The sequence below is a fragment of the Macrobrachium rosenbergii genome, chromosome 55 (genome assembly GCF_040412425.1).
Source record: "Macrobrachium rosenbergii isolate ZJJX-2024 chromosome 55, ASM4041242v1, whole genome shotgun sequence".
NCBI lineage: Eukaryota > Metazoa > Arthropoda > Malacostraca > Decapoda > Palaemonidae > Macrobrachium > Macrobrachium rosenbergii.
This window is the reverse complement of record NC_089795.1, coordinates 11,522,802-11,550,779: the sequence shown is the minus strand read 5'-3', so window position 1 is coordinate 11,550,779 and position 27,978 is coordinate 11,522,802. Positions and strand designations below refer to the sequence as shown.

The window sequence follows — 27,978 nt, the reverse complement described above, 5'->3', positions numbered from 1 at the left end:
GTCAGCAACTGGCCAATATTCATGTTGGAAAAAGGATAGTGCGTGGAATGCAGAAAGTCTTTTACTGACATATTCAATCAGAAATCCGTGGATTCCTTCATCGTCTGGATTCAGGTTCTACTTCAGGTTGTGGTACCGTCGACATGTTTCGACCAGCTCGTTGGTCATCCTCTGGACGTTGTTGAAGAAGATCTGGAGAAACAAGGTGCTTGGGTCGATATTTATGGGCGGGGGTCTTGATCAGTGCTGAATTATAATTGGTTGCCCAAGGCCGGCCATCTCGGCCGGAGCCTCCTCTCCCATGTTGATGTTCTGGGGCTCGTCTTGTGTGCGAGCAGCATTGTAGTGCTGGGGATGAATGGGAGAATTTCGATCTTCAGATGCCACATTTTGATTCTCTCGTTCGCTATGGGGGTCGCTCGGTGCAGATCTCCTGGCGGCCGTGGGGAGGAGAAAGGTTTCCTGCGTAATGTTGAGGGTTGGTTTCTCCTTCCCAGTGTGCAATGTTTCCAAGAGGCGCAGGCAGCGGTGGTCCATAGTTCGGTCAATTATTTCCATATTCTTGATTATATCTTTTCTTGCAATTCTCTGGTTATGGGCGGTCCTGGCATGGTTAAAGATGGCTCCCTCTTGGGCGTGGCAGGAAATCCTCTTGGAGAAACGCATGGTGGTCATACAGATGTAAGAACCGAGGCATCCTCAGAAGGGACATGAGTACCGGTATACCACGTTGGTTTTCTTCAAGGGGTCCTTTTGAGGGGGTGCTGGATTGGTACGCATCACCAGGCTGCTCGTCTTTTTGATCTTGTAATAAATGACCAGACGAATATTCTTATTGGGGTCAACGGGGCAGATATTATCCTCAATGATGTTCTTGAGGGCACGTTCATCTTCTTTATATATATGATGAAATTGTCCTTTATAGGAGAGCTCTATGAGTCCAGGGGCATCGGGCGAGGTGCCTGCTGGTACCATTTATCGATGTTCGCCTTGACAGACCCTTCTATATTCCGGTTAGGGTGTCCAATGTCGACGGGAGTCTGGGCTACAAGTTCCACTTCTCCCATTTGTCATTTATACGACCTTTCTTTGTAAACTTATTTTTATTTCTTCAGTGTGCTAAGTAAAGGACTGTAAGTCGAAAGGCCTTGCAGCACTCCACCGTTCCTCTTTCCTTTGTGGATTTTGTCTTTATATATATATATATATATATATATATATATATATATATATATATATATATATATATATATATATATATCATTTATCATCTTCCACCACACTTATCTAACTTCCACCACACTAAAGAGACGCCTACAGGCCCATCGAAATAATGGATCCATCCACCAACACTACGTCGGCCATCACAACCGCAAACCTACGACACAAGAGCTGGTGGAGAATACGGATGTCGTCTACACAGGACATAGTCGCCGTAGATTAATCGTAGCAGAATCTGTTTGCATTTTGCTAAATGGTCTCTTACAAGCGTACTGGTTTCTTGGGTGAACGTAATTAATTGATTGTTCGAAGAATGGCTCTTAAATGAAAGTAACTGGTAGCTTGAAGAGCATGAGGGTTCTTAGATGAACGAATCTAGGTCGTGTACAGAACGTAAGATTCTCAAAGGCACGAATTTGGGGAGTCCTTAGAACGTAAAGGTTCGTAAAGTGAACGATTCCAGAGGGTTCTTCAACGTAAGGGTCTTGACTGGACGAATACATCGTGTCCATAGAACGTGGGCGTTCATAATTGAACGAATTTAAGGGGTTCTTAGAACTCAGAAAATGTAATATCTCTATGAAAGATCAAAGTCAATTACAAACAAAAGAAACCACTTCTGACTTTTACTCTACTTTGCAGAACTGACTTATGCTGCGAACGTCAGTAATAATTTTCCTTTCTAAGACAACGATATTAAGCAGCATTCAATGAGTATAAAATAAAGTAAGATGATTACTTAATTGGTAAAGGTTCGTAAGGGAACGACTCTAGCGTGTTCTTAGATATAGGATTCTCAAAGGAATTAGTACAGCGTGTCCATAGAACGTGGGCATTCGTAATTGAACGGATTTATTATGCTGAGAAACAGCTATAGTTGGCGCAGATGAGCGCACGTTTTGTTACAAGTTTCGGGTAACACACGTCCTTACTTGGCAATAATAACTGAACTGCCTGTAGTACGAAGGTAACCAAATGCAAATAATGTGACTGTTATAAATTTCAGCACCGAGGCGAGGCAATTAAATTCTCCCTGATATGAAGAGTAAAAAATTCTTACAGCTATCATGCACGGGTTGAATATTTTTCCTACGGTCATGTCCGCGATGTGTTTAATCGACTTGTGAATTCTTGCCTGACAGGCACGTGGCTACATACTAATAGTTTTTGACACAATGGTCACACGGATTGTTCTTGACGGGGAAGGTTTTGGGGCAGCTGGGTGAAACACATGCTGTTCGTTTTGAGCGAAATCTTGCGCGAAAAGTTCTGAAAAAGACAAACGCTATTGGAACGGGTTTTCCCGGCTTGGGGATTTGGGATTTATGAATGCGCAGAAATCCGCTTGATTACTTATAGTTAAATGGCGTTCAAAAGGCAATGATTTCGAGGTCGACAATGGCTCACGTGTCCGCAAATGAAATGATTTTTCTCTCAGACACAACAAAATAATTATTTAAAATTTTAAACGGGATTTCTAAGAAAACCTAGTGCTTTTGCTGCAATGAGAGAGAGAGAGAGAGAGAGAGAGAGAGAGAGAGAGAGAGAGAGAGAGAGAGAGAGAGAGAGAGAGCAAAAATTTCTGGATGGGCTTTAATTCGCGGCCCGAATTTCCAGTGTGGCCTAGCTCATTCTTGGACGACAAATTGTCCAGAGCACATGGATGAAATAAGCGCCCTATTTCCTTTCTTTATCACTTATATATTCGTACTTCACTGCAAAGCTACCTAGAAGTTAAGACATGCGGACTACCATGCGTTGGTCACAAAGCTTGTGTTTTGGAAAATATGCTCTCTCTCCGCTATGGAAACTCTTGTTAGCACTGTTGTTGCCCAACACTGTTCACAGTCACGATTTTACTTGCACCTATGATAAGCTCAAAATAATAACATAGTACTTATACTGTGGAAAACTGTTTGCTTGTGCTTATTTGAGGATTTACTTTACCAGATTCATTTCTAATCTCGCGCAACCTTAGAAAAACTACTCGCTGGGACCTGCAGTTTGCAAGGACCTTGCAATGATGCAGATTGTGGTTCTGAGTGATCGGTCGTTACTTTTAGGGTATTCATTCTAACCTTTATTCCTTTATTCCTTCTCAGGGATCAAATCAGGAGTCTGGCTGAAGTCCAGGGAAATTTCTATTACACCTTGATTAGCTGACTGCGATTTCTGGGTCAGTGAGTAGCCTAAAAAGAAAACAGTTGGGCTGGAAGGCTTAATTCAACAAGGAATTGTTGCAAATAAACTCTGAGGGTTACTTTAAAAGGGAATATATATACAATTGAACACATGAATCGGAAGACTGGGGATTGATAGGCAGGGAAAGTAATATTCTGCCTCGAGATTGACTAACTCAGTAACGGGTCAAGTACTGAAGAATAAATGAGGGATCCTCTTGAAAGTGACTCTGAAGGATTGATTGCAGTGGGAATGCCACTACAAGGGGCACAAGATAAACATTCGTTTCCACAGCGATGACCGTCTGCAATTAGAAAGATGCAAGCGGTTGCACACGGAATTTATAACTACGTTGGCAAATCGAGGACTGCACACACGGTCCCAAGAAAACTCGATTCAGGTGCGGGATGCTTAAGTTAAAACTTCACATTGGCCTAACTGAGTCAGGACTTGTGAGAAATTGCACTTCAGAAAAGAAAATAAAACTTCAATTGGAGATTAACGTTACGTGACTGTTTGGAAAAACCTCAAAGTTAAGTATATCTTCGTTTAACCAGACCACTGAGCTGATTAACAGCTCTCCTAGGGCTGCCCCGAAGGATTAGATTTATTTGACGTGGCTAAGAACCAACTGGTTGCCTAGCAACGGGACCTACAGCTTATTGTGGAATCCGAACCACATTATGACGGGGAATGAATTCCTATCACCAGAAATAAATTCCTCTAATTCTTCATTGGCCGGTAGGAGAGTCGAACACCGGGCGAACAGCATACTAGCCGAGAGCTCTACCCACCCCTCCAAGAATGGAGGGATGAATTTAATGGGTCACACTTGCAAGTACTGTGGTGGCCATAAGGGTCAGCTTCAGAAGGAGCTTGCAAGGGGCAGTGTGTCCCGTCTTTCACCAGGTATGTTTCTGAGAGCGTTGCCCTGGCATCTGGTGCATTTAAGCCATCGGGTAACTTCTGGCAACCCATGTTCACCAGTTTTTATGGGGAAGTCAACTTTCACGGCAGTTTTCAGTAGGCTTCATCTCCATTCGCCTTTTGCCTGAAAGGAGGCAATTTCAAGCACCAGTTCTCAGGAAAGGTCAAGATGTACCGGAAGGGGAGTATGGAGAGAAAGTTAGGCAGACAGGGGCTGAGTTTCTCATGCCCTTCCTCAGTTAGTTATCAGTATGAAAATTACTATATTTAATTTATAAATCAGTTGGGGAGTTGGGTGGTTACAATTATATATATATATATATATTAAATATATATATATATATATATATATATATATATATATATATATATATATATATATATATATATATATATATAATTACATATATGCATATGTCACTTTATACCACAGAAGAGAAAATGACATACTGAATATGTACTAGCCAATGCATTAGAAGCTGCAAAAAAGAATCTTACAACTGAAATCTGCTTGTACTACCATATAATAATGGAATGAAAAATATCCCCCCTCTACTTTAGACTTTTGGAGTTTGTATCACATCTGAACACAATGAAACAAGTACTTAAAAATAACCCTCCCGACAATACTACAGGATGTGTATACAGAATTCCATGCAAGTCTTGTGACAGCTTGTATATTGGTCAAACTTTTAAGGCTCTGGGAAAGAGAATTGAGCAGCATGAGAAATGTGTGAGATATGCACAGGTGAACAGTGGACTTTTTGTACATGTCAGTGAGAACAATCATGCTATCAACTGGTAAGGGGCAAGAAAGGCAGCTCATTCTAATAATGCACTACAAAGGATTATCATTGATTCTAGCTTTATAAAAGTTATTGTAAAAACATGAGTATCATTCAAGGCACGAATAACCTTGATCCTACAATTTCAAAAGAAATATGTAAAACGTTGGAATTTTTAAGGAAGAATTATTAGAAAGCACAGAGATCGTGCAGAGAGAAGCCCGGTTCCGCACATTGCAAACAGCAGGAGCTGCGAGTATAAATCATCAATGGCCTGCACTGAATACACAGAGGAGCAAGGACTTCATCTTCTCTTCTTCTTCAAGGAAATCACAGGACATCCGTGAGAATCCGAAGGGAGACGCAAGCGACATAACATCCCTCGACACGACTACCCGCAACGAAGCAAATCAAGACTATCGGCCAGAGACAGGAATCGCGCCCTTGCCTATGCCCTTTGCTGCAAGCCGCGGCATAAGACGCGTCCCACTTAAAACCGGGAATACCCATGCTGCCCACAGACCACCAGCGAGAGAATGGGACCCGGCGACCAATAGAAATTCAGCACCCAATGACGTTATGTTTAAAATTTAAAAATCTGCATGCAGTGTATGTCAGTTTGTAATTTAGTCCAGATACAAAGATTTTAAGGCACTATGCCTTGCAGCTGCTGGTGGAGAGAGAGAGAGAGAGAGAGAGAGAGAGAGAGAGAGAGAGAGAGACTTAGAGACTTAAACCACTCTTAAAAACCAATTAAAACTTCCTTAAAAATTCATGCCACACAAAAAGGGGATTGGATCAAAGATGTTTATCAAATATACAGGATCAGATACAAAATGACTCGTATGTATTGTTTGAATTACAATGAAAAATGCCTCAATATTATATTGTCACGAAGCGTTCCAAGTACCTGGTTATTACGCAATTAATCACAGAATTCAAAGATCTACATCATTTCAGCCAGACACCTGAACTCTCATAACGTTAAAATTATGACTGAGTATTCTAAGGGGAACAGTGTCACTTAAAAAGTTTAATAAACACATGAAAAATCAGACTAAGTTTATCAAAGCAATTGTGAGGTATCAACATTTAAACAAGAAACATACTAAAGTAAAAGGGCGTCACTCCATCAAACAATTTTAACTGTTTCCCTGGTCTTAATTCACTTCAGCAAAACTAAAGGAACAAAACATGTTTATCACTATGCCTTATGCACACAATTAATCCTATCACTGACAGTCAGTAAATGAAACACTGCTGTAAAAATTTTAAATATAAAAATTTACTTTTAAATTCAAATTTTATAACCAGAATTCATAATCTGAAAAAATTTACTATCACTTGAAAACACAAAATTTAATTAATTCTTTAGTTAAATTACAAAGGTTAATTTATCAAGAAACTGAATTAATCAAGCAAAATTTAAAATATTCAGAAATACTTAAGATTTGAAAAGAAAATCTTAGTAAATGAAAATCAAATCAAGTATGCAATCTTAAACTATTAAGAAATACTTAAAATCCTAAGTAAATAAATGTTAAATCACCACTATATAAAATGTGAAAAATTAAGAGATGACAAACCTATAAAATATGGCAAAGTGTTAAATTCACAAAGAACTAAACCAATAATTCAAAAAGAATCAAATAATTCAAATGACATTAAGAACACACTACTACACAAGACATGAAAAATTAAATATAGTGTAAATTCACTAAAGCAAATATCCCTTAATATACTGACCTTATTATAGCATGGTAATAATAAGTAAAAGTCACTTTACCTTACACAAGCTTGTGAAAACTTTGACAAAATCACCCCTAATGCAGCTGCTCAAGATTCGCAAAACACAATTTTGATAGGTGCCGTTACTAATATACACAATTTTTCCTACCATTATCAGATCCCAAAAGCTAAAATTAATATCAATGACCACACAAATATTTTGTTAATAATATCTCTCTTTTGAAGAGAGAGAGAGAGAGAGAGAGAGAGAGAGAGAGAGAGAGAGAGAGAGAGAGAGAACCACACAAAAGGTCTCTGAAATCAGAATGAGCAAATTTTAGGATTCAAGTTAAGTAAAACCCCCCATAGAATTGCATCATTACATTTTGGGAACGAGATACAGGAGAAAGTTCTGGAAAAGAAAGATGACGTTACTTCCTGAGCAAAATGTCTTGGTGCCAAAACTAACACATTAGAACAATACGTGCTCAGAGCAATGTAATCTTAAACATGGCGCAATTGCCAAAAAGGCACACACGTCTTTACCAGAAAATCGTATGGGACAAAGCTTTTGAAGAAATCTCAACACGATCGATACAATACACACGTGGCTAATCATGATTGGCATGCTTTTTAAAAGAAGACGAAGAACCCAAGTCCTCGCTTATCTCTCGTGATGACACTCGAAGCGAAACAAAGCATTCGCTATCACACGTGGCTGGGAGACCAAATGCGTGATTATATACTACGTTATTATTAAAGTTGTATTATTAATTCTAAATTAAGTGAAGTTATCTAAATCACTAATTCTTGTGAGATCTGACATTACACTACATATGATACCTCAACAATTATTATTATTACACAGAACGCATGGTATCTAGAACAGTAACTATATCAAAATCATGGAAAGACATACATTTTAAAGACAATATCATGAGAATATATATATATATATATATATATATATATATATATAAATATATATATATATATATAAAAAGGCCAGAATGGTTCTTTTTTTTGAAAGAAACAAAAACAGAAATGGAAGGAAAATGCAAAGTTGACAGCCATGTTGGAACAGATGAAAAATGTATAAAAGAAACAAATAGTGATACACAAAAATAATCATATAAATCACTTATATATTTATGGACAACTACTACCCACAGTGAAGAACGCTTGAAAGGTGTGATATACAATGACCACGACTTTTATGATAAATGGAAATTTTCAAAAAGTATTTACTGAAAAGGAAACGAAAGTAATAAATAAGCAAGAATCAAATTTCACTGAAAGGCCATTAGTCACCTAAAAAGATCCAGGAAAAGTTGATGTAATAATGGAACTATAAAGACATAACAATTATTATTTTATCTGTTCATTTATTTATTTGTTAATATAAGTTTTTTTTCTAATAACTGACCTCCTCTCTCTATATTACATCGCCATCTGTTACTTCTTTCGAATGAACACCATATTATTCTTTGGAAGCTTGAATTTCAAGTCAACAGCCCCTGCAGGCTTCTTCCGTATGAATACGGTTCATCTTCTGAATAATAATAATAATAATAATAATAATAATAATAATAATAATAATAATAATAATAATAATAATAATAATAATACATAATAATACATACATACATACTGTACATACATACCAAAATATGTACAGAAATAATCACCTTAAACCCTCTGAAGATGTTGTCTACAAAACCCCTACGCATCTGTGGACCATTTGTCATACCTGAAACGAAAATATGACCTCAAAATGAAAGTTCACCAAATATAATCAAAAAACAAAAAAAACTAGACATTTTAAAAAGACAAAACCATAAAACTCCAGTTACAATTGACTAAGATATTGAAAATAAAGAACAGTTTATAATTTTTGGGAAAACAGACCTGGGAAACAGAGGTCCAGATCTCACCTGGCAAGCACTCTTTTCATGACAGTCTTAAGAGCATAGATGTGGCCACCAGCAAGAATGGAGCAGGAGAGGAACCAAGTAATGATAAGCCAAATTTGTGCATACCAAATGTAAAATTTACTCTGTTTAGTAAGCTTTCGTAGTTATTCGTAAACCTCTCCACTCAACTGTGACGAATAGCTACTCAGTAAGAAGAGAAAAACAGTACTTGCAGGATAGAGAGGAATACTGAATTCAGGCCAAAGGCCAAGAGCTGGGACCTGTGATGACGTCATTCGGTGCTGAAACTGAAACTGACAGCAAAAGGTTTGAGAGGTGTAACAGGAGAAAAACCTCAAAGCAGCTGCACTACGAAGCAGTCTTTAGGAGAGGGTGGAAAGTAAGATGGAAGAGAGAGAATATGCACGGAGGCACTGTGGAAAGAATGAAAGGGGTTTCAGCCAGGGGCCGAAAGGACGCCGCAAAGAACCGTAAGTAATAAAGTATACCTTAGTTTAACCAGACCACTGAGCTGATTAACAGCCCTCCTAGGGCTGGCCCCGAAGGATTAGATTTATTTGACGTGGCTAAGAACCAACTGGTTACCTAGCAACGGGACCTACAGCTTATTGTGGAGTCCGAACCGCATTATGACGAGAAATGAATTTCTATCGCCAGAAATAAATTCCTCCAATTCTTCATTGGCTGGTCGGAGAGTCGAACGCTGGGCCAACAGCGTGCTAGCCGAGAGCTCTACCCACCCCTCCAATGAAGAACTTGATCCTGAGTAATGCTTACAGTGCACCACATGAGATGCACTGACGGCACAATCCCCCTACAGGGAACAGTACTTGCAGTTCAATTTGCCTCTGTAATCTCGCCTCAGATCCGTTCTTCACAGCCTTGCCAGTTGTATGCATCATGGAAGTATGTTTGTGAATACCAAAGGTGGATAAAAAAATGAGTTGAAAGTGTTAACATGAACTGTTAGGAACTCCTCGCTTCCAGAGGTCCTTTATTCCTCACACAGCTGGACACTGTGGAACAGCCTCCCAGAGGATGTCGTGTGGTTGGAACTTCAGAAGTTCAAGCGAAGATGCAATGCATTACTACCCTAATAGTATTCTCCTTGCGTTTGAATACATTTTTATCTATTTAAATTATTTTTTCTCTTTTAATAGTGGGATCTCCTCTTACTGTATTTCCCTTTGCCTCCTCTTACTTATTCCTAATGAATGCCTTAATATTCTTTGGAAGCTTGAATTTCAAGTCAATGGCCTCTGTGGGATGGTTCCATATGAATAGGGTTCATCTTCTGAATAATAATAATAATAATAATAATAATAATAACAGTATGAGTGTCGTAAGCAGAACTCAAAAGGCAGGATGTTTGAGGTTTCATGCACGTGGGGTTCATTCATACTTGAATTAAACAAGTATAAGTATGAGAATGGTAGTGACTGTTATATTACCCCCAAACAAGGTGTTCATGGCGGTTCCTCTCATGTCGTTTTGGGTGTGCGGTCAACCCCACAGTCGTCAGGCGGTTTAAGTGACCCATTCTCTTCTGGCCTTATGTCAATCAGGAAGAGCTCGTCAGCTGAGCTCGACTGAATAACTTGATTCATTTCCCTGCTGAGGACGACACAACAGTTTAACCTGGCCACTGAGAGTGGGCGGGTGATTCCAACCCACCCTATTCATCTGGGCTTGGGACCGGCACTGAGTTGGGCTGGCTCATCCGCCCACTCTTGGTGCTGGTCCCTGATAAATAGGGTGGGTTGGAACCGTAAGTAAAATATCTGCCAGAACCAACAGCTCTGTTAAATGAGAGAGAGAGAGAGATTTATATAAAATTTATTAAATGTTCACATTAGAGCAATTGTAGTGTTAGAACTAGAGTGTACAGTGCCATGAATACGGCACTGTAGACTCTAAGCCTGATACTACATTGCTCAAACCTGAGCATTTAACAAATTTATATAGTGTCTCTCGTTCTCTCTCAAACTGGTTGCAATTGGGTGGTTGTGAGTGGAGGATTGTGGGTAGGGATTGTGGGTGGTGGGTCGTGGGTGGATGGCTGTGAGTGGAGGATTGTGGGTAGGGATTGTGGGTGGTGGGTGGATGGCTGTGAGTGGAGGATTGTGGGTGATGGGTCGTGGGTGGATGGCTGTGAGTTGAGGATTGTGGGTGTAAGGTTGTAGGTCTAGGGTTGGATGGATGTAGGTAACTATGGGTTGTGGTCAGAGTTTTGTCCGATGTTCGTGTGAGGAGGGTTGTAGTTAGATGATGGTGGATGGAAGGCTGTGGGTGAAGGGTTTTATGTGGAAGGTTGTGGGCAGAGAGATGTTGGAGGGTTGTGACTGGAGGACTGTGTGCAGGGGATTGTGGGTGGATGCCAGGTGGATGGTTGTGGTTCAGTGGCTGTTGGGGGAGGGTTGTGAGTGGAAAATTGTGAGTATTAACTGTAGATGGATGGCAGGTGGAGGGTTGTGGGTGGAACGGTGTGGGTGAATGGCTGTGCATTAAGGGTTGTGGGTGTAAGGTTGTTGGTAGTGGGTTGTGTGTGAAGGGTTGTGGGCAGATTACGGATGGAGGGTTATTAATGGGAGTTATGTGTGGAAACTTTTGGTAGAGGTGGAAGGTTATTGGTGGAGGGTTGTAGGAGGGATTTTGTAGCTGGATGATTGTAGACTGAATTGTGGGTAGAGAGTTACAAGTGGAAGGATGTGTGTGGAGGGTTGTGGATGGGGCTGTGGTGGAAGGTTGTTTGTTTTATAGCTGTTGGAGGGTTGCAAGTGGATGGCTGTGAGTGAATGGTGTGGGAATAATAATAATAATAATAATAATAATAATAATAATAATAATAATAATAATAATAATAATAATATAATAATAATAATAATAATGAACCAAACAAAAACTTCTTTCAGTTATTTTTTCTGAAGATGGAAAGAGAAATCCACAAGATTCCTGTGCATAACTTGTTTACTTGTAAATATTTACATATTACTTGAATCTCGAGTACTTTCAGGTCCTAACTGGGACCCTTTTTCAAGAGATGTGAAGGTGGTCAGGTTGGTTCAAGGCCCAGCAATATTCTGGAACTACTCCCTGTGCTGTCATTTTTATTGATGGCTGTCCTGGTTTCCATTCTCTTGAGAGTTGTTAATCCCCTCCTGTCGGTCTGACATCCTGATCTGTTGGTCAGTGGGATATCAGACCGACCGGAGGGGATTGACAACTCTCAAAAGAATGGAAACCAGGACAGCCATCGTATAAATGACCTCACAGGGAGAAGTAGTTTCAGAAGATTGCTGGGCCTTGAACCAGCCTGACCACCTTCACATCTCTTGAAAAAGGGTCCCAGTTAGGACCTGAAAGTTCTCGAGTTTCAAGTAATATATGTAAATATTTACAAGTAAACAAGCTATATAAAGGAATCTTGTGGGGTTCTCTTTCCAATAATAATAATAATAATAAACTTTATTGCAGTTCAGGGCCATATACAAAGTGGAGACACTAAAATATACACAATCTAGACACGTGAGATAAAATTATAAAAATAATTGGCAATATCCACACAGTTGCTGAAATAGTAAAAAATATAATGATTATAATAATGGTAATGACAGTATTAATATTGAGGATAATAGTAAAAATACAAAAAATGATGACAGTTAGAAACAGATTGCATACAACTGAATTCCAACTAGGGACCTTAGATCCTTGCAGAAGTCAGGTCCTCATAATAATAATAATAATAATAATAATAATAATAATAATAATAATAATAATAATAATACATTTCAAAAATAGAAAATACGCATATACAGAACAAACGCCTCATTATTAACCCATCTTTCCCACATTTTAGATCTTCTTGTCTCACTGCTTAGGATGCATCGCACAAGCGAATTGCTGCTGACTCTCAGTCGGGTGTTCAGACTGGACATTGTTCGCCTCACAATCATGGCGGAGTGATAGCGAGGAGTGTTTGTGAGGCGTCCCAGAATGTCATCGTGAACAACAGTGATACGTCTCATGGCCTCTCGGGTATAGTTCGTCTGTGATGACGAGGTCCGAATGCGGAAATTCGTGCACGAATTCCAGACGATGATTTCCGAGGAAAATTTGTGGTTCTGCAATATGCTTAAGCGATCTCGAGAGCAGCGACATGTCTTGGTTTCATTGTAGAGGATATCAAATTCCTCTGCATATCTGCGGCAAGTGTCGACGAGTCGCTGGAGACCTTGGTCTGATGGGGAAATCAGAACCATATCGTCGGTATAACACAGGTTGTTTATTGTTGTTTCATTGACAGAGCATCCGGTTAGAAGTGAGTTCAGTTTGACATTCAGGGCAACTGTGTACGTATTAAACAGGTATGGAGAGAGAATGCCCCCTTGCCGGAGCCCGTCTAGGGAGCCGAAGTTGTGCAACAACAACACGTTACCCCATCTCACACAGACTTGCTGTGTGGAGAACTAGCAATATAAAATACCAATTAAATATAGAGATGGGCCTCTTTTGTGCAGTTTCAGGAAGAACTTCAGTTAGTTTACTTTGTCAAATGCTTTTCCCACACTTACAAAACATAGGAATACAGGAGAGGCTGATGATAGGTAATAGTTCAGCAATTCTTTCAGGATGCAGATGCAGGTTTGCTTTAAAGCCGAACTGGTTCCCTGTGGTGTGTAGAAAGGGGAGATGTCTCACCAGAAGAACCGACTCGAGTATCTTTGACGCAAATGTAGTAATTGCAATCGGGGGATAATTGCCAAGGTCATCTGCATCCTTTAGCTTGTTTTTGATTAATGGTACTAAGTGAACTAAGAGTAGGGAGTCTGGGAGAAGCTGGTGAAATATGCGTGCATTGAATAGGGCAGCTAGCAAGATGGCTGTGGGTGAAGGGTTGTGGGTGGATGGATTCAGGTGAAGGGTGGTGGGTGGATGGATTCAGGTGAAGGGTTGTGGGTGGATGGCTGTTGGCAAAGGGTTGTGGGTGGATGGCTGTAGGTGAAGGTTTGTGGGTGGATGGCCGTGGGTGAAGGGTTGTGGGTGGATGGCTGTGGGTGAAGGCTTGTGGGTGGATGGCTGTGGGTGAAGGCTTGTGGGTGGATGGCTTTAGGTGAAGGGTTGTTGTTGGTGGATGGGGGATGTTGGTGAAGGGGGTGTGCAAAGGGTTTTGTGGATGGCTTTAGGTGAAGGGTGTGGATGGATGGCATGGGTGAAGGTTTGTGGGTGGATGGGGGTGGGTGAAGGGGTGGGTGGATGGCTGTGTGGGTGAAGGGTTGTGGGTGGATGGCTTTGTGAAGGGTTGTTGTTGATGGCTGTGGGTGGATGGTTGTGGGTGGATGACTTTGGCGAAGGGGTTGTGGGTGGAAAGGCTTGTGGGTGGATGTGGGTGAAGGGTTGTGGTGGATGGCTTTGCAAAGGGGTGGTGGATGGTTGATGGGGTGGGTGAAGGCTTTTGGGTGGATGGCTGTTGGTGAAGGGTTGTGGGTTGAATTCTGTGGGTGAAGGGTTGAGGGTGGATGGCTTTGGGTGAAGGGTTGTGGGTGGATGGCTTCAGGTGAAGGGTTGTGGGTGGATGGCTGTGGTTAAAGGGTTGTGGGTGGATGGCTTTAGGTGAAGGGTTGAAGGTGGATGGCTGTGGGTGAAGGCTTGTGGGTGGATGGCTTTAGGTGAAGGGTTGTGGGTGGATGGCTGTGGTTCAAGGGTTGTGGGTGGATGGCTTTAGGTGAAGGGTTGTGGGTGGATGGCTGTGGGTGAAGGGTTGTGGGTGGATGGCTGTGGGTGAAGGGTTGTGGGTGGATGGCTGTGGGTGAAGGTTTATGGGTGCATGGCTTTAGGTGAGGGTTGTGGGTTGATGGCTGTGGGTGAAGTGTTGTGGGTGGATGGCTATGGGTCAAGGCATGTGGGTGGATGACTGTAGGCAAAGGGTTGAGGGTGGATTGTTGTGGGTGGATGACTGTGGGTGGATGACTGTGGGTGGAATTCTGTGGGTGAAGGGTTGTGGGTGAAGGCATGTGGATGGATGGCTGTGGGTGAAGGCTTGTGTGTGGCTGGCTCTGGGTGAAGTGTTGTTGGTGGATGGGTTTAGGTGAAGGGTTGTGGGTGGATGGCTGTGGGTGAAGGGTTGTGGGTGGATGGGTGGATGGCTTGTGGGTTGAAGGTGAGGGTTTGTGGATGGCTGTGGATGAAGGGTTTTGGATGGCTGTGAAGGGTTGTGGGTGGATGGCTGTGGGTGAAGGATGACTTGGGTAGGATTGAAATGATGGCTTTAGGTTGAGGTGGGGTTGTGTGGAGGGGTGGATGGCAGAGGATTGTGGGTGAATGAAAGTCATTTGAAAATGACCCGTCTATAACTCCATATCTCCAAACACGGTAAAAAAATGGTTGAACTGATGACTTTAAATGCTTGGATGGCTGATACTGAAGGTGGATGGTCATTATATCATCAATGAGGTGGATGGTTGTGGATGTCAAGATATATGGAGTCCCACTCTGGGTAGAGCCATTTGCAGCAATTTTGCAAAATGGATGGCTGTCACTAATTAAGAATGGTGACACATAAGTTGACTCCTGGTGGTTGAATTCCTGTAATAAGTTTGTGCGCCATTGTTAAGAAAAAGGTTGTCAAAGATACATTGGTTGTCCAATGATGGGTGTAAAACGACGCAAAAAGTTTGTAGGCAAAACGACGGTTATTGTGGGTGTTCCAATGATGCTTTGTGGCTAAAACGACGTAAAAGTTATGTTCCAATGATCATTGTGGCTAAAACGACGTAAAAAATGTTCCAATGATGCTTTGTCTAAAAACGTAAAAAGTTATGTTCCAATGATGCTTTGTGGCTAAAACGAGGTTAAAAAAATGTCAATGAATCGTAAAAAAGTTATGTTCCAATGACTGCTAAAACGACGTGACTTTAAATGCTTAAAACGACGTAAAAAAGTTATGTTCCAAATGCTAAAAACGACGTAAAAAGTTATTTTCTCCCCGTAAAAGTTATGTTCCAATGATGATACTGTAAAGAGTTAGTTCCAATGATTTTGTCTAAAACGACGTTTATGTTCCAATGATGCTTGTGGCTAAAACAAGGTTATGTTCCAATGATGCTGAGCTAAAACGACGTAAAAGTTCCTGCTTCATTATATCTAAAATCGTAAAAAGTTATGTTCCAATGATGCTTTGTGGCTAAAACGACGTAAAAAAGTTATGTTCCAATGATGCTTTGATGGCTAAAACAACTGATGTTCCAATGATGCTTTGTGGCTAAAAAGTAAAAAGTTATGTTCCAATGATGAGTCCCGTAAAAGTTATGCTGAATGAACTAAAACGACGTAAAAAGTTATCAATGATCTTTGTGGCTAAAAGATGTTATGTTCCAATGATGCTTTGTTGCTAAAACGACGTAAAAAGTTATGTTCCAATGATGCTTTGTTTGACGTAAAAAGTTCCAATGATGCTTTGTGGCTAAAATGACGTAAAAGTTATGTTCCAATGATGCTTTGTGGCTCTTTTCCAATGATGGCTAAAACGACGTAGAGTTAGCAATGATGCTTTGTCTAAAACGACGTAAAAAGTTATGTTCCAATGATGCTTTTCTAAAACACTAAAAGTTATGTTCCAAATGCTTTGTGCTAAAACGACAGTTATGTTCCAATGACTTTCTGGCTAAAACGACGTAAAAGTTCCAATGATGCTTTTAAAACAACTGTATGTTCCAATGATGCTTTGTTGCTAAAACGACGTAAAAGTTATGTTCCAATGATTGTTAAAAGAATGTTCCAATGATGTTGTCTAAAACGATACAATGATGCTTTGTAAAACGACAGTTATGTTCCAATGATGCTTTGTTGCTAAAAACGTAAAAAGTTATGTTCCAATGATGCTTTGTGGCTAAAACGACGTAAAAGTTATGTTCCAATGATGCTTAAAACGACGTAAAAAGTTATGTTCCAATGATGCTTTGTGGCTAAAACAACGTAAAAAGTTATGTTCCAATGATGCTTTGTGGCTAAAACGACGTAAAAAGTTATGTTCCAATGATGCTTTGTGGCTAAAACAACGTAAAAAGTTATGTTCCAATGATGCTTTGTGGCTAAAACGACGTAAAAAGTTATGTTCCAATGATGCTTTGTGGCTAAAACAACGTAAAAAGTTATGTTCCAATGACTAAAACGACGTAAAAAGTTATGTTCCAATGATGCTTTGTGGCTAAAACGACGTAAAAAAGTTATGTTCCAATGATGCTTTGTGGCTAAAACGACGTAAAAGTTATGTTCCAATGATGCTAAAACAACTTTGATGCTTTGTTGCTAAAACGACGTAAAAGTTATGTTCCAATGATTAAAACGACGTAAAAAGTTATGTTCCAATGATGCTTTGTGGCTAAAACGACGTAAAAAGTTATGTTCCAATGATGCTTTGTGGCTAAAACAACGTAAAAGTTATGTTCCAATGATGCTTTGTAAAACGACTAAAAAAATGCTTTGTGGCTAAAACAACGTAAAAGTTATGTTCCAATGATGCTTTGTGGCTAAAACAACGTAAAAAGTTATGTTCCAATGATGCTTTGTGGCTAAAACAACGTAAAAAGTTATGTTCCAATGATGCTTTGTGGCTAAAACGACGTAAAAGTTATGTTCCAATGATGCTTTGTGGCTAAAACAACGTAAAAAGTTATGTTCCAATGATGCTTTGTGGCTAAAAACGACGTAAAAGTTATGTTCCAATGATGCTTTGTGGCTAAAACAACGTAAAAAGTTATGTTCCAATGATGCTAAAACGACGTAAAAAGTTATGTTTGATGCTTTGTTGCTAAAACAACGTAAAAAGTTATGTTCCAATGATGCTTTGTGGCTAAAACGACGTAAAAAGTTATGTTCCAATGAACAATGATGCGTAAAAGTTATGTTCCAATGATGCTTTGTTTAAAACGACGTAAAAAGTTATGTTCCAATGTTCCAATGATGCTTTGTGGCTAAAACGACGTAAAAGTTATGTTCCAATGATGCTTTGTGGCTAAAACGACGTAAAAGTTATGTTCCAATGATGCTTTGTGGCTAAAACGACGTAAAAGTTATGTTCCAATGATGCTTTGTTCCACGTAAAAAGTTATGTTCCAATGATGCTTTGTGGCTAAAACGACGTAAAGTTATGTTCCAATGATGCTTTTTGACGTAAAAGTTTATGTTCCAATGATGCTTTGTATTAAATGACGTGTTATGTTCCAATGATGCTAAAACGACGTAAAAGTTATGTTCCAATGATGCTTTGTTTGTTCCAATGATGCTTTGTGGCTAAAACGAAAACAATGATGCTTTGTGGCTAAAACGACGTAAAAAGTTATGTTCCAATGATGCTTTGTGGCTAAAACGACGTGCTAAAAAGTTATGTTCCAATGATGCTTTGTGTTATGTTCCAATGATGCTTTGTGGCTAAAACAACGTAAAAGTTATGTTCCAATGATGCTTTGTGGCTAAAACGACGTAAAAGTTATGTTCCAATGATGCTTTGTGGCTAAAACGACGTAAAAAAGTTATGTTCCAATGATGCTTTGTGGCTAAAACAACGTAAAAAGTTATGTTCCAATGATGCTTTGTGGCTAAAACGACGTAAAAAGTTATGTTCCAATGATGCTTTGTGGCTAAAACGACGTAAAAAGTTATGTTCCAATGATGCTTTGTGGCTAAAACAACGTAAAAAGTTATGTTCCAATGATGCTTTGTGGCTAAAACAACGTAAAAAGTTATGTTCCAATGATGCTTTGTGGCTAAAACGACGTAAAAGTTATGTTCAATGACTTTGTGGCTAAAACGACGTAAAAAGTTATGTTCCAATGATGCTTTGTGGCTAAAACGACGTAAAAACAATGATGCTTTGTGGCTAAAACGACGTAAAAGTTATGTTCCAATGATGCTTTGTGCTAAAACGACGTAAAAGTTATGTTCCAATGATGCTTTGTGGCTAAAACGACGTAAAAAGTTATGTTCCAATGATGTTTTGTTGCTAAAACGACGTAAAAATATTTTATTTATGTATAAACAGCATTACTCATCACTTGCCATAATGAAAATGCATTCCTGTCAACCGCATTTCATATATTTATTTATCAAGTATCTCTCTACTTATGATCTGCCATAACAGGAATGCATTTCTACAGACAAGGCGCCATGAACTGGCACAACAAACTTGCTCATTTGTGTGACAAGCAGAGCAATGAAATACGAAAAAACGTAATTGTACACTACACAGGAAAAGCATAATTGTACAGAAGAAAAGTGTACTGTACACTGTACAGAAACAGACAAATATTAGCTGAACACAAGCAGAGGAAAGTCGACACCAAAACTGTGGACTGCCATTGTGCAGAGGCCATGACACAAGGGGTCTGATGTTCCACATCACCCGAGAAGCTTACTGAGAGTCACTCTGAACCTTAGGACGGTTATTTTGCCCACGCAATGGTCAGCCATGTTTGGGCCTTTCAAAAAGTCGCTGGGGACCTTCAGAAAAAGACTTCGGTTGCAGGAAATCACCAAAATACCAAATGTCAGATCAGTGGTCAATGGGTTTTAGGTGGACCACAGTAATGGGTAAAAGCGCTGTAATTACTTCTTTATTCACACTAATGATAGGTCAGACGGGATGCCAACACAACCAGTGTTTTCATGGGGAAAGTGAAAATGTTTTCATGGGAAAAGGTGGCCATGTTGAGGTCAAGCCCAAAATCCTAACCTCATCCTACTGAATGTCTGTGAACCTTTCGGTCTTTGCGCAATAAAGCCCACTTGATTTATTCCCTATATACATCCCCAACCCATTTAATCCCACGTCGGAAAGTAAACATTTACGTGTGTTGGAAGCTGAACACTCACCAGTGTCGAAAAGTTGCCAACATCCAACACTGGATGACAGAAGAGTTTTTCCGGTGGATTTCAGACCGTTTCCAACGATTCTGAAGGAGGTGTTCGTCTGCAATCCATGGCTTTGGAGTCCGAGAAAGTGGATTTCCGACAAAAAATCTCCATTAAATTCGTTGAAATCGCATGACAGTACACCAGGAAAACTACCCATTTATCCAGTGATGGTGTAAAACCCTTAACTCACGAAATCATGAACCATGACCGAGTGTAACGACAATTACGACACTCGAACAATGTTCACATTCTGCGTGACGACACGACTTTGCTCATGGCTTCGGTTACAGTTTTTTTGCATAAAATCGGTAAAATTTTATAAGCTGCCAACTTAAAATATTGCCACGTAACACAGGGGTGTTTACTGGTTACAATTTCGCTGTATTAGCTATGGAGGTGGGGATGGTATTATTTGAACTTATAAGTCGTAATTAGATGAAGAGCTCTTTTCAAAAATGTCGGTTACAATTTCGAAACTCGGCGAGACTGCAAATACTCAATAAAATGTTCATTTTTAAATGGAGATTTCGAATGAATAGCCGTTGGTCGTAAGGACAACCATTACAAGATCCCTCTACAATAACCATACTTAAGACTAACTTTGATCTAAAATTTAAATGAAAGCGCGATAGAGGCCTAAATCGCTAATGACGTGGTTAGATAATGCAGTATATAATATGCTAAGAAAGTCATGTGATATAATATATTGCCAACAGTATCTTGTCATCGGAAATCATTCAAATTCATTGGGGGGAATTCGATAGTCTGGGAGGGACTTAAAAATGGCTCCTACTGCAAACAATTGCATTCATTGGGTCATTTAAATGCTAGGCGTCACTTCAGCCATACAGTCTGCAACGAACGCGTACAAACGCACGCACAGGAGCGATTTCGGGTGGGCGTAAGATGAAGTTGAGACTTATAAAAGTTTCCGATTTTCGGAAGAGTGAAAATTCGGGTTTTTTGAAGTTGAGACATTAATAGAAGTTTCCGATTTTTAAGGAAGAGTGACAATCCGGTTTTTTAAAAATAAATTCATTATGTAAGTAAATTTCGGTTTGCGACTAGCGGTTCAAATTGTTAGTTTTAAGGAGCTCTGCACGATTGTGTAGGTTATATCGTATAAACCATTCCCGATGAAACTATAGACAAAGTGAAAACGATATAACCTCGCGTTCGTTCAAACAAGGAAGGAAGGCGAGAAAGAGAACCTATGCAACGGCCCTCCCTCTCTCCTCGTCCTAATATGCTGGTGATTGCTTGATTTAGTTTCATTTTTGGGATTTCCCAAACGACCCCTTTCAAAGCCAAGATTCAAAAAAGGTACCCAGCCTCAGTTCGATACTTCGCCACGAAAGTTAAAAATGTTTGTGAAAACTTAAAGAAATCTCAGAAAAATTAAAAGTCTGTAGATTCAGAAAGTGATGATAAGGGAAAACAACTGATATGTGTGTGTGATGGCACAAGTTAATATGAATCTGAAATAATAGAGAAATCCTTGAACAACTCTTTAAATGCCCATACCACCATTTGGCTGACGTGTCCTGGGAGAGATCACGGTTGGCAGTGCAGTTCCAACAGTTTGAGCTGACGAGAATACTGATACGAAATTCATGACAATATTCTGGACATTTGCACAGACTGTCCAACTGTTAAAACCTGTTATTTCAAAGCATTTTCTTATATTTAATTTCACGTCATGATATTAATCTGAGTTGTATAATTTCAGTGGGTTGGTGGTGAATATAATGCGTACCAACGGTCATTCAAGATTCCCTTCTCTCGGCTGTAGAAAACATAAATAGATGTTTAAAGTTTGTCATAAGGAAACGCTAGTTTTAACGACCAAGCCTTATCAAAACCTTCGGAAGTGTTGCATTTAGTAATCAGAATATCCAGAATTGTCACAATCAGGCCTTTTTCTTACTGAAATATATCGAAAAGTATGCAACATGTACCAAATTGTGTTATGAACGCAGTGGCGCCATTGTGGTAACACAGGGTGACTCTGTATTCCGCTGTAAACTCATTTTCTTCGTTCAATTTTCCGAATTCACTCGACTTTCTGTCATCGGTGTCCGTCAAAGTAGATTCCAGGAATTTTGTGGTGGGAATGACATTCCCAGCGCGATCTCTCTCTTTCTACTGTCCAATTCTGTCTCACTGTCACAACTCCCGAACGTTTCTGCACTGCGTCTTTCTCTGTATTCGTTTATATTTTTCGTGTGCTTGGCGTCCGGTCAAACTAACCCGGAAGCTTTGAAAATATGGCCAAGTTTGTCCTTAAAGGTCCTAACAGTCTGACTGTTTCGCAGGCACAATAGCAAGGCATAGATACTGAAATGTTTAGGCGTCATTGCTTCACAGTCCTTGAAACGAATGATAATCTCACATATGTATGTGTATATATACTTGGGTATGTACCTGAATTAGTATCAGTATATATACGTCCATATATATATATGTTTGTATATATACGTGTGTGTATTACGTTCTGAGTCCGGTTGAAAGAGTTAAATTGAATTTTGAATGCAATTTGCCTTAAGGGCCAACACCTAGATCTCAGAACATGAGCAATAAATGTAATTAATATGACTTACCTTGAAATTACATATATTCAAAGAAAATTATCTTTGCATTAATTAAATCTTAGGTATTTACCTGACAAAATAATCTGTACAAGTTTATACTTCCACCTGACATTTTTATTAATATCTTCTGTCGAACAGATAAATAGTTTTATTAACTGTTATTTGGAAAAAAAATATGGCCATCTTTGAGAAGAAAATGACTAATACTCAGAAAGAAAACTCGTGAAAAATCACTTAAAGATGTAAATAGCTATCATTGTTTCACCACACAAACTGTGAAAGATTGGTACTGCATTTAGCTAGCTGTCATTTAAAATGTTTCTAAGAATAGCTTCTTCTTCATTTTTTTTTTCTTCTTCTTATTCACTTCTACCTTTCATCAGTTTAGTAAGTATACCTTAGTTTAACCAGACCACTGAGCTGATTAACAGCTCTCCTAGGGCTGGCCCGAAGGATTAGATTTATTTTACGTGGCTAAGAACCAATCAGTTTACTGAATTGATTCAAACACTCTATTGAACTTTTACGTTGACAAAACAACGTACATGCTAGCGAATCCTTCACGCAGCTGCAATTTGCACTGCCACATGAATTCCCTTCAGTAGTACAAAAAAAAATAAAAACATTTAATAAACTGCAAAATATATTCTAGAGCACATGATACTCCTTTGGGTGTGGTAACTGGGACTAGAAAAGTATGAGTAGGGTCAGATTCCCACCCACATCCTTTTACAGACATATACAGATATATATATATATATATATATATATATATATATATATATATATATATTAGTGTTGTGGATATACTGACTGGGGAACAACACAACATGATATAAGATAAGTTATCTTAATCAGATTTCAATTAGGGGAAGATCCCAGGAGAGAAATTACAGGTCTGAATTAATTATGTAATTGCATGCATTTGCAGGAATCAGAAGAATCAATGCTGAAGGCTCTTAGCAATTTCAGGTTGAAATAAACAACAGAAAGATTTAAGAGTGCCCCTCAATAGAGAATAAGGTTATGATGAATAAACAGTGAAGGATGTAGGATATAGATGGTTCTATAGCGAATATCACTCTCTTTCTGTAATGCATGAGAAAGGAATACAATCAATGGATAAGCCTACACACAGTCAATTATTACAAAGGGAGTAGCTGGAGGCTCGAGGAACTGACATCACATAAGTTCAGTTAATTATTCTTAACACTGATGAATGACTACCGACAAGATTGGAGGTTCAGTACAATGCCAGGCGAAGTGGAAAAGGAAATTAAGTATAAGATAACTGACCAAACACTTTCACCGCACTGTACTTTAGGTCCTTAAGCGAAGATCCTCAGTTGTAGAATAATGGGCTGTCATTCGAGTGGACATCTCACCAAGGCACATTAAGGTCATACTCGGGATGGCAAGCGATGTATCAGACAAAGGGTGAGCCTTGGCTCCAGGGTAAGGTTAGCCCAGCGGTTTGGTGCCGGACCAGTCGCTAGTCTCCTCTCAACTCAACTCAACTGCCGTCTTGACCCAGGGTCGTCTCTATAAGACCTCAGATATCTGCTGGTGTCCATAGCCCCAAGCTATACAGGTGTCCTGCATGTCGTTGGCAAATCCCGTTAGATCCCGCTTTAGACCATTCGCATGGCTTGCGAGAATAGCAGGTTTCTGTGTGTGGGAAGCGTTCTTGGCCAGGATAAGTCATTAAGAGATTAAGTTAATTGCTTTGAAGAGGCTTAGCGGGGAATGCACTGACCGTGACCAATTTAATGGGCAAAATTCAATGACTAGGAAGTGTCTCAAGGGTGCTCCCTGTTCTGGGCGTTATTTCCCCCGAGTTTTCACAAAAAGGGTTGCCAACCCAAAAAGTGGATACTTCTATCTATCTATCTATCTATATATATGTGTGTGTATGTGCCAGCGTAACTCTGAAACTCATTGAGTAATTTCACCCAAACTTGGTATACATATGACTTACTATCTAGAAATCAGCACTGTGGGGGTAAGACATCACTAGCACCAGAAAGAGAGAGAGAGAAAGGTTATCGGTTGTCATTCAGAGTTATCAAGAGCAGTGCCAGGTTGGTCAGCTAATATATATATATATATATATATATATATATATATATATATATATATATATATATATATATATATATATATATATACACGCATAGGTTTTCAAGCAGTAAACATATTCGTTAACAAAACTTTCCCGAATCAGCCCCCATGAAGACATAGGAAAACCTGAATGAACTGACCAACGCAATAGAGATGGAATGACTCAGAGAGCATTACAACGGAAAACATTCAATTCTGTGGAGAACTGACCAAATCTGTGCTGAATATGGATCCACGAGTTTAGAATAGAATACACAGTTAGGCCACAAAAAAAGTTTTAAGTATATTTAAGTTTAAGCAGACCACTGAGCTGATTAACAGCTCTCCTAGGGCTGGCCCGAAGGATTAGATTTACTTTTACGTGGCTAAGAACCAAATTGGTTATCTAGCAACGGGACCTACAGTTATTGTGGAATCCGAACCACATTATAGCGAGAAATTAATTTCTACCGCCAGAAACAAATTCCTCTTGTTCTTCACTGGCCGGTCGGAGATTCGAACTCGCGACCAACGGAGTGGTAGCTGAGAACGGAACCCGCTCACCCAGCGAGGAACTAGTTTAGGCCACAGGCCAAGCGCTTGGGTCTATGAGGTCATTGGGCGCTGAAGCAGAAATTGAGGGTAAAAAGGTTTGAAAGATATAATAGGAAGAAAGCCTCACAGGTGCATTATGAAAGATGATATGAAAGAGAATATGAACGGAGGTGCAGGAAAAACAATGAAAGGGTATAAGACTTTGAGGGCACTGGTGTACAGAAATGTTTTCAGTGTTTTTCTTGTTTAAAGTGCGCTAACATCGACAAATTAGATCCTGCGGATGCAAAAGTAAGTTTTTTGTTATATATTTATTTATTTTTTTTTAAGTGAATCTTGAGTCGACGAAGTTTTGTCCGAGAAAGAATCCCTCCCTCTTCTGAATAAGTGGCGTCAGCCATTTTTCCCTCAGTCTGGGAAAATAGGCTTCCAAGATTTTGGTAGCATTCAGAGGTTCTACCTAGTCCATCTTCTGAGGAAATTTGCTTTGAAAATCTGACATCTCAGACACCTGAAATTTTGATATGTTAGAGAGCATCAAAACGGAGACGTTCTGACTGGAAAACTCAGAAAATCTTAAAAAAAGAAAAAAAAAAATGGAACACACCAGTTCGTCAAGACAGGGAAGAAGTGATTGGCAATTTTCAGTGTCTTGCGAATATCTACTGGATAAAAATGACCAATCTCTTCGTGCGTTGGACTTGATAACAACGGTTTGCTTTGAGAATTAGTAGTTTGATGATGATTATCATTCAGAAGATGAACCCTATTCATGTGGGACAAGCCCACCAAAGGGGCCACTGACTTGAAATTCAAGCTTCCAAAGAATATTATATAGGTGTTCATTTAGGATGAAGTACAGAAATACATGAAGAAGAGATCTTGCTTATTAAAAAGAAAAAAATAAATTAATAGATTAATAAATATATGAAAATTTATTAAAATGCAAGAGTAGTAATGCATTGCATCTTCGCTTGAACTTTGGAAGATCCAATTGGTTGGTTGCTTCCAAATTCCCCCTTGATATCTGGAGGTAATTTATAGATATTTAGATTGCTAGTCTGGAACTTATAGTTTATAGAACAACCGTGGCCTAGAGACAAAAAAACAGTCTTTCGTGAATGCCTTACCTAAGCTTTCAGAGACTTGGTCCTCGTAAAAGTGAATAAGATTCTTCACCAGACATCAATTATTCATTATCATCAGCAATTATCTTTTGGAGAGCGTCGCGTGCGTAGTCACTACCACGAGGAAATTAGTAGTTCGTCACCACCGAAGCGTTCCATTTACACGAGGAAGGGCACATTGTACATTAGTCCAGCGTCATCCTGTTATTAAAATTTCACGCCACTAAAACGAAATGCAGACACCTTCTGAATAATGAAGTACACCCTCCCCTGTCACTTATTAGTTGCGTGGGCGATCGACGAGTGCCTCCGAGAGTGCTTTCATCGCGGTGGTGTTCTTGCTTCCGGCGGAGGGGCGATTTAATTCGCTTTCAAACCTTCTGCTGACGAAATTTGGGGGGACTATCGTCGGGCGCTGCTTCCGTTCTCGTCGTGTTGGTAACTGCCTGGCCACTGTGTAAGCAATCAGCTGTGTTTGTCCCACTCGGTGAGGACCCTGTTTTTGCCTTAATTCTCATTTTTTTCAAAATTCTCAGTTTTTTGCCTAAATTCTCAGTGTTTTTGCATAAATTCTCAGTTTTTTGCCAAAATTCTTTTTTTTACTAAATTCTCAGTTTTTTGCTTAAACCCTCAGCTTCTTTTTGCCTAAATTCTCAGTTTATTTGCCTAAATTCTGTTTTTTTTTGCTAATTCTCAGTTTCTTGTTTTGCCTAAATTCTCAGTTTATTTGCCTAAATTCTTTTTTTTTTTTTTGCTAATTCTCAGTTTCTTGTTTTGCCTAAATTCTCAGTTTATTTGCCTAAATTCTGTTTTATTTTTTTTGCTAATTCTCAGTTTCTTGTTTTGCCTAAATTCTCAGTTTTTTGTTTTGCCTAAATTCTCAGCTTTTTGCCAAATTCTCAGTATTTCTTTTCCTAAAGCCTCAGTGTTTTTGCCTATTTCTCCGTTGTCTTGCTTAAATTCTCAGCTTTTTGCTTAAATTCTCACTTTATTTGCCTAAATTCTCAGTTTTTTTGTTTTCCATAATTTCTCAATTGTTTCCTAAATTCTCAGTATTTCTTCTAAATTCTCAGTTTCTGCCTAGGTTATCAGTTTTTGCCTAATTATCAGTTGTTTTGTTTAAATTCTCAGCTTTTTTTGCCTAAATTCTCGCTTTTTTTGCCAAAATTCTCAGTTTTTCGCCTAAATTCTCAGTTTTTTGCCTAAATTCTCAGTTTTTTGTTTTCCATAAATTCTCAGTTTTTCGTTTTGCCTAAATTTTATTTTTCCTAAATTCTCAGTATTTCTTTTCTTACATTCTCAGTTTTTGCCCAGGTTATCGGTTTTTGTCTAAATTCTTAGTGTTTTTGCCTAATTCTCAGTTTTTTGCCTAAATTCTCAGCTTTTTTGCCTAAATTCTCAGTTTACTTGCCTAAATTCTCAGTTTTTTTCCTAAATTCTTAGTTTTTTTGTTTTGCCTAAATTCTCAGTTTTTCCTAAATTCTCAGTATTTTTTTCCTAAATTATCAGTTTTTGCCTAAATTCTCAGTGTTTTTGCCTAAATTCTCAGTTTTTTGCTTAAATTCTCTGCCTTTTTTGCCTAAAATCTCAGTTTTTTGCCTAATTTCTCAGTTTTTCGTTTTGCCTAAAGTCTCAGCTTTTTTCCTAAATTCTCAGTATTTCTTTTCCTAAATTCTCAGTATTTCTTTTCCTAAATTCTCAGTTTTTGCCCAGGTTATCAGCTTTTGCCTAAATTCGCAGTGTTTTTGCCTAATTCTCAGCTGTTTTGCCTAAATTCTGTTTATTTGCGTAAATTCTCTGTTTTTTTCCTAAATTTTGTGTTTTTTTTGCCTACAGTCTGTTTTTGTTTTGCCTAAATTCTCAGTTTTTCCTAAATTCTCAGTATTTCTTTTCCTAAATTCTCAGTTTTTGCCTAAATTCT

General features: G+C 39.1%; 2 protein-coding genes across 3 annotated transcripts in view; one reads left to right on the top strand and one right to left on the bottom strand.

Moving 5' to 3' along the window:
• The first annotated feature begins 4,214 nt into the window (after positions 1–4,214).
• The window catches only part of LOC136835736 (uncharacterized), a 50,495-nt gene continuing 26,731 nt past the window's right edge, over positions 4,215–27,978 (top strand). The window contains exon 1 of the mRNA XM_067099598.1: positions 4,215–4,311. Coding sequence (XP_066955699.1) covers positions 4,215–4,311 — 97 coding nt within the window. The remainder of the gene's footprint in view (positions 4,312–27,978) is intronic.
• LOC136835899 (zinc finger protein OZF-like) overlaps positions 8,536–27,978 on the bottom strand; it is a 124,888-nt gene continuing 105,445 nt past the window's right edge. Inside the window, exon 4 of one of the 2 annotated variants that reach the window (XR_010852277.1) lies at positions 8,536–8,592. The gene's annotated coding sequence lies outside the window, so the exon portion shown is untranslated. The remainder of the gene's footprint in view (positions 8,593–27,978) is intronic. The other variant, XR_010852276.1, reaches the window with a different exon arrangement.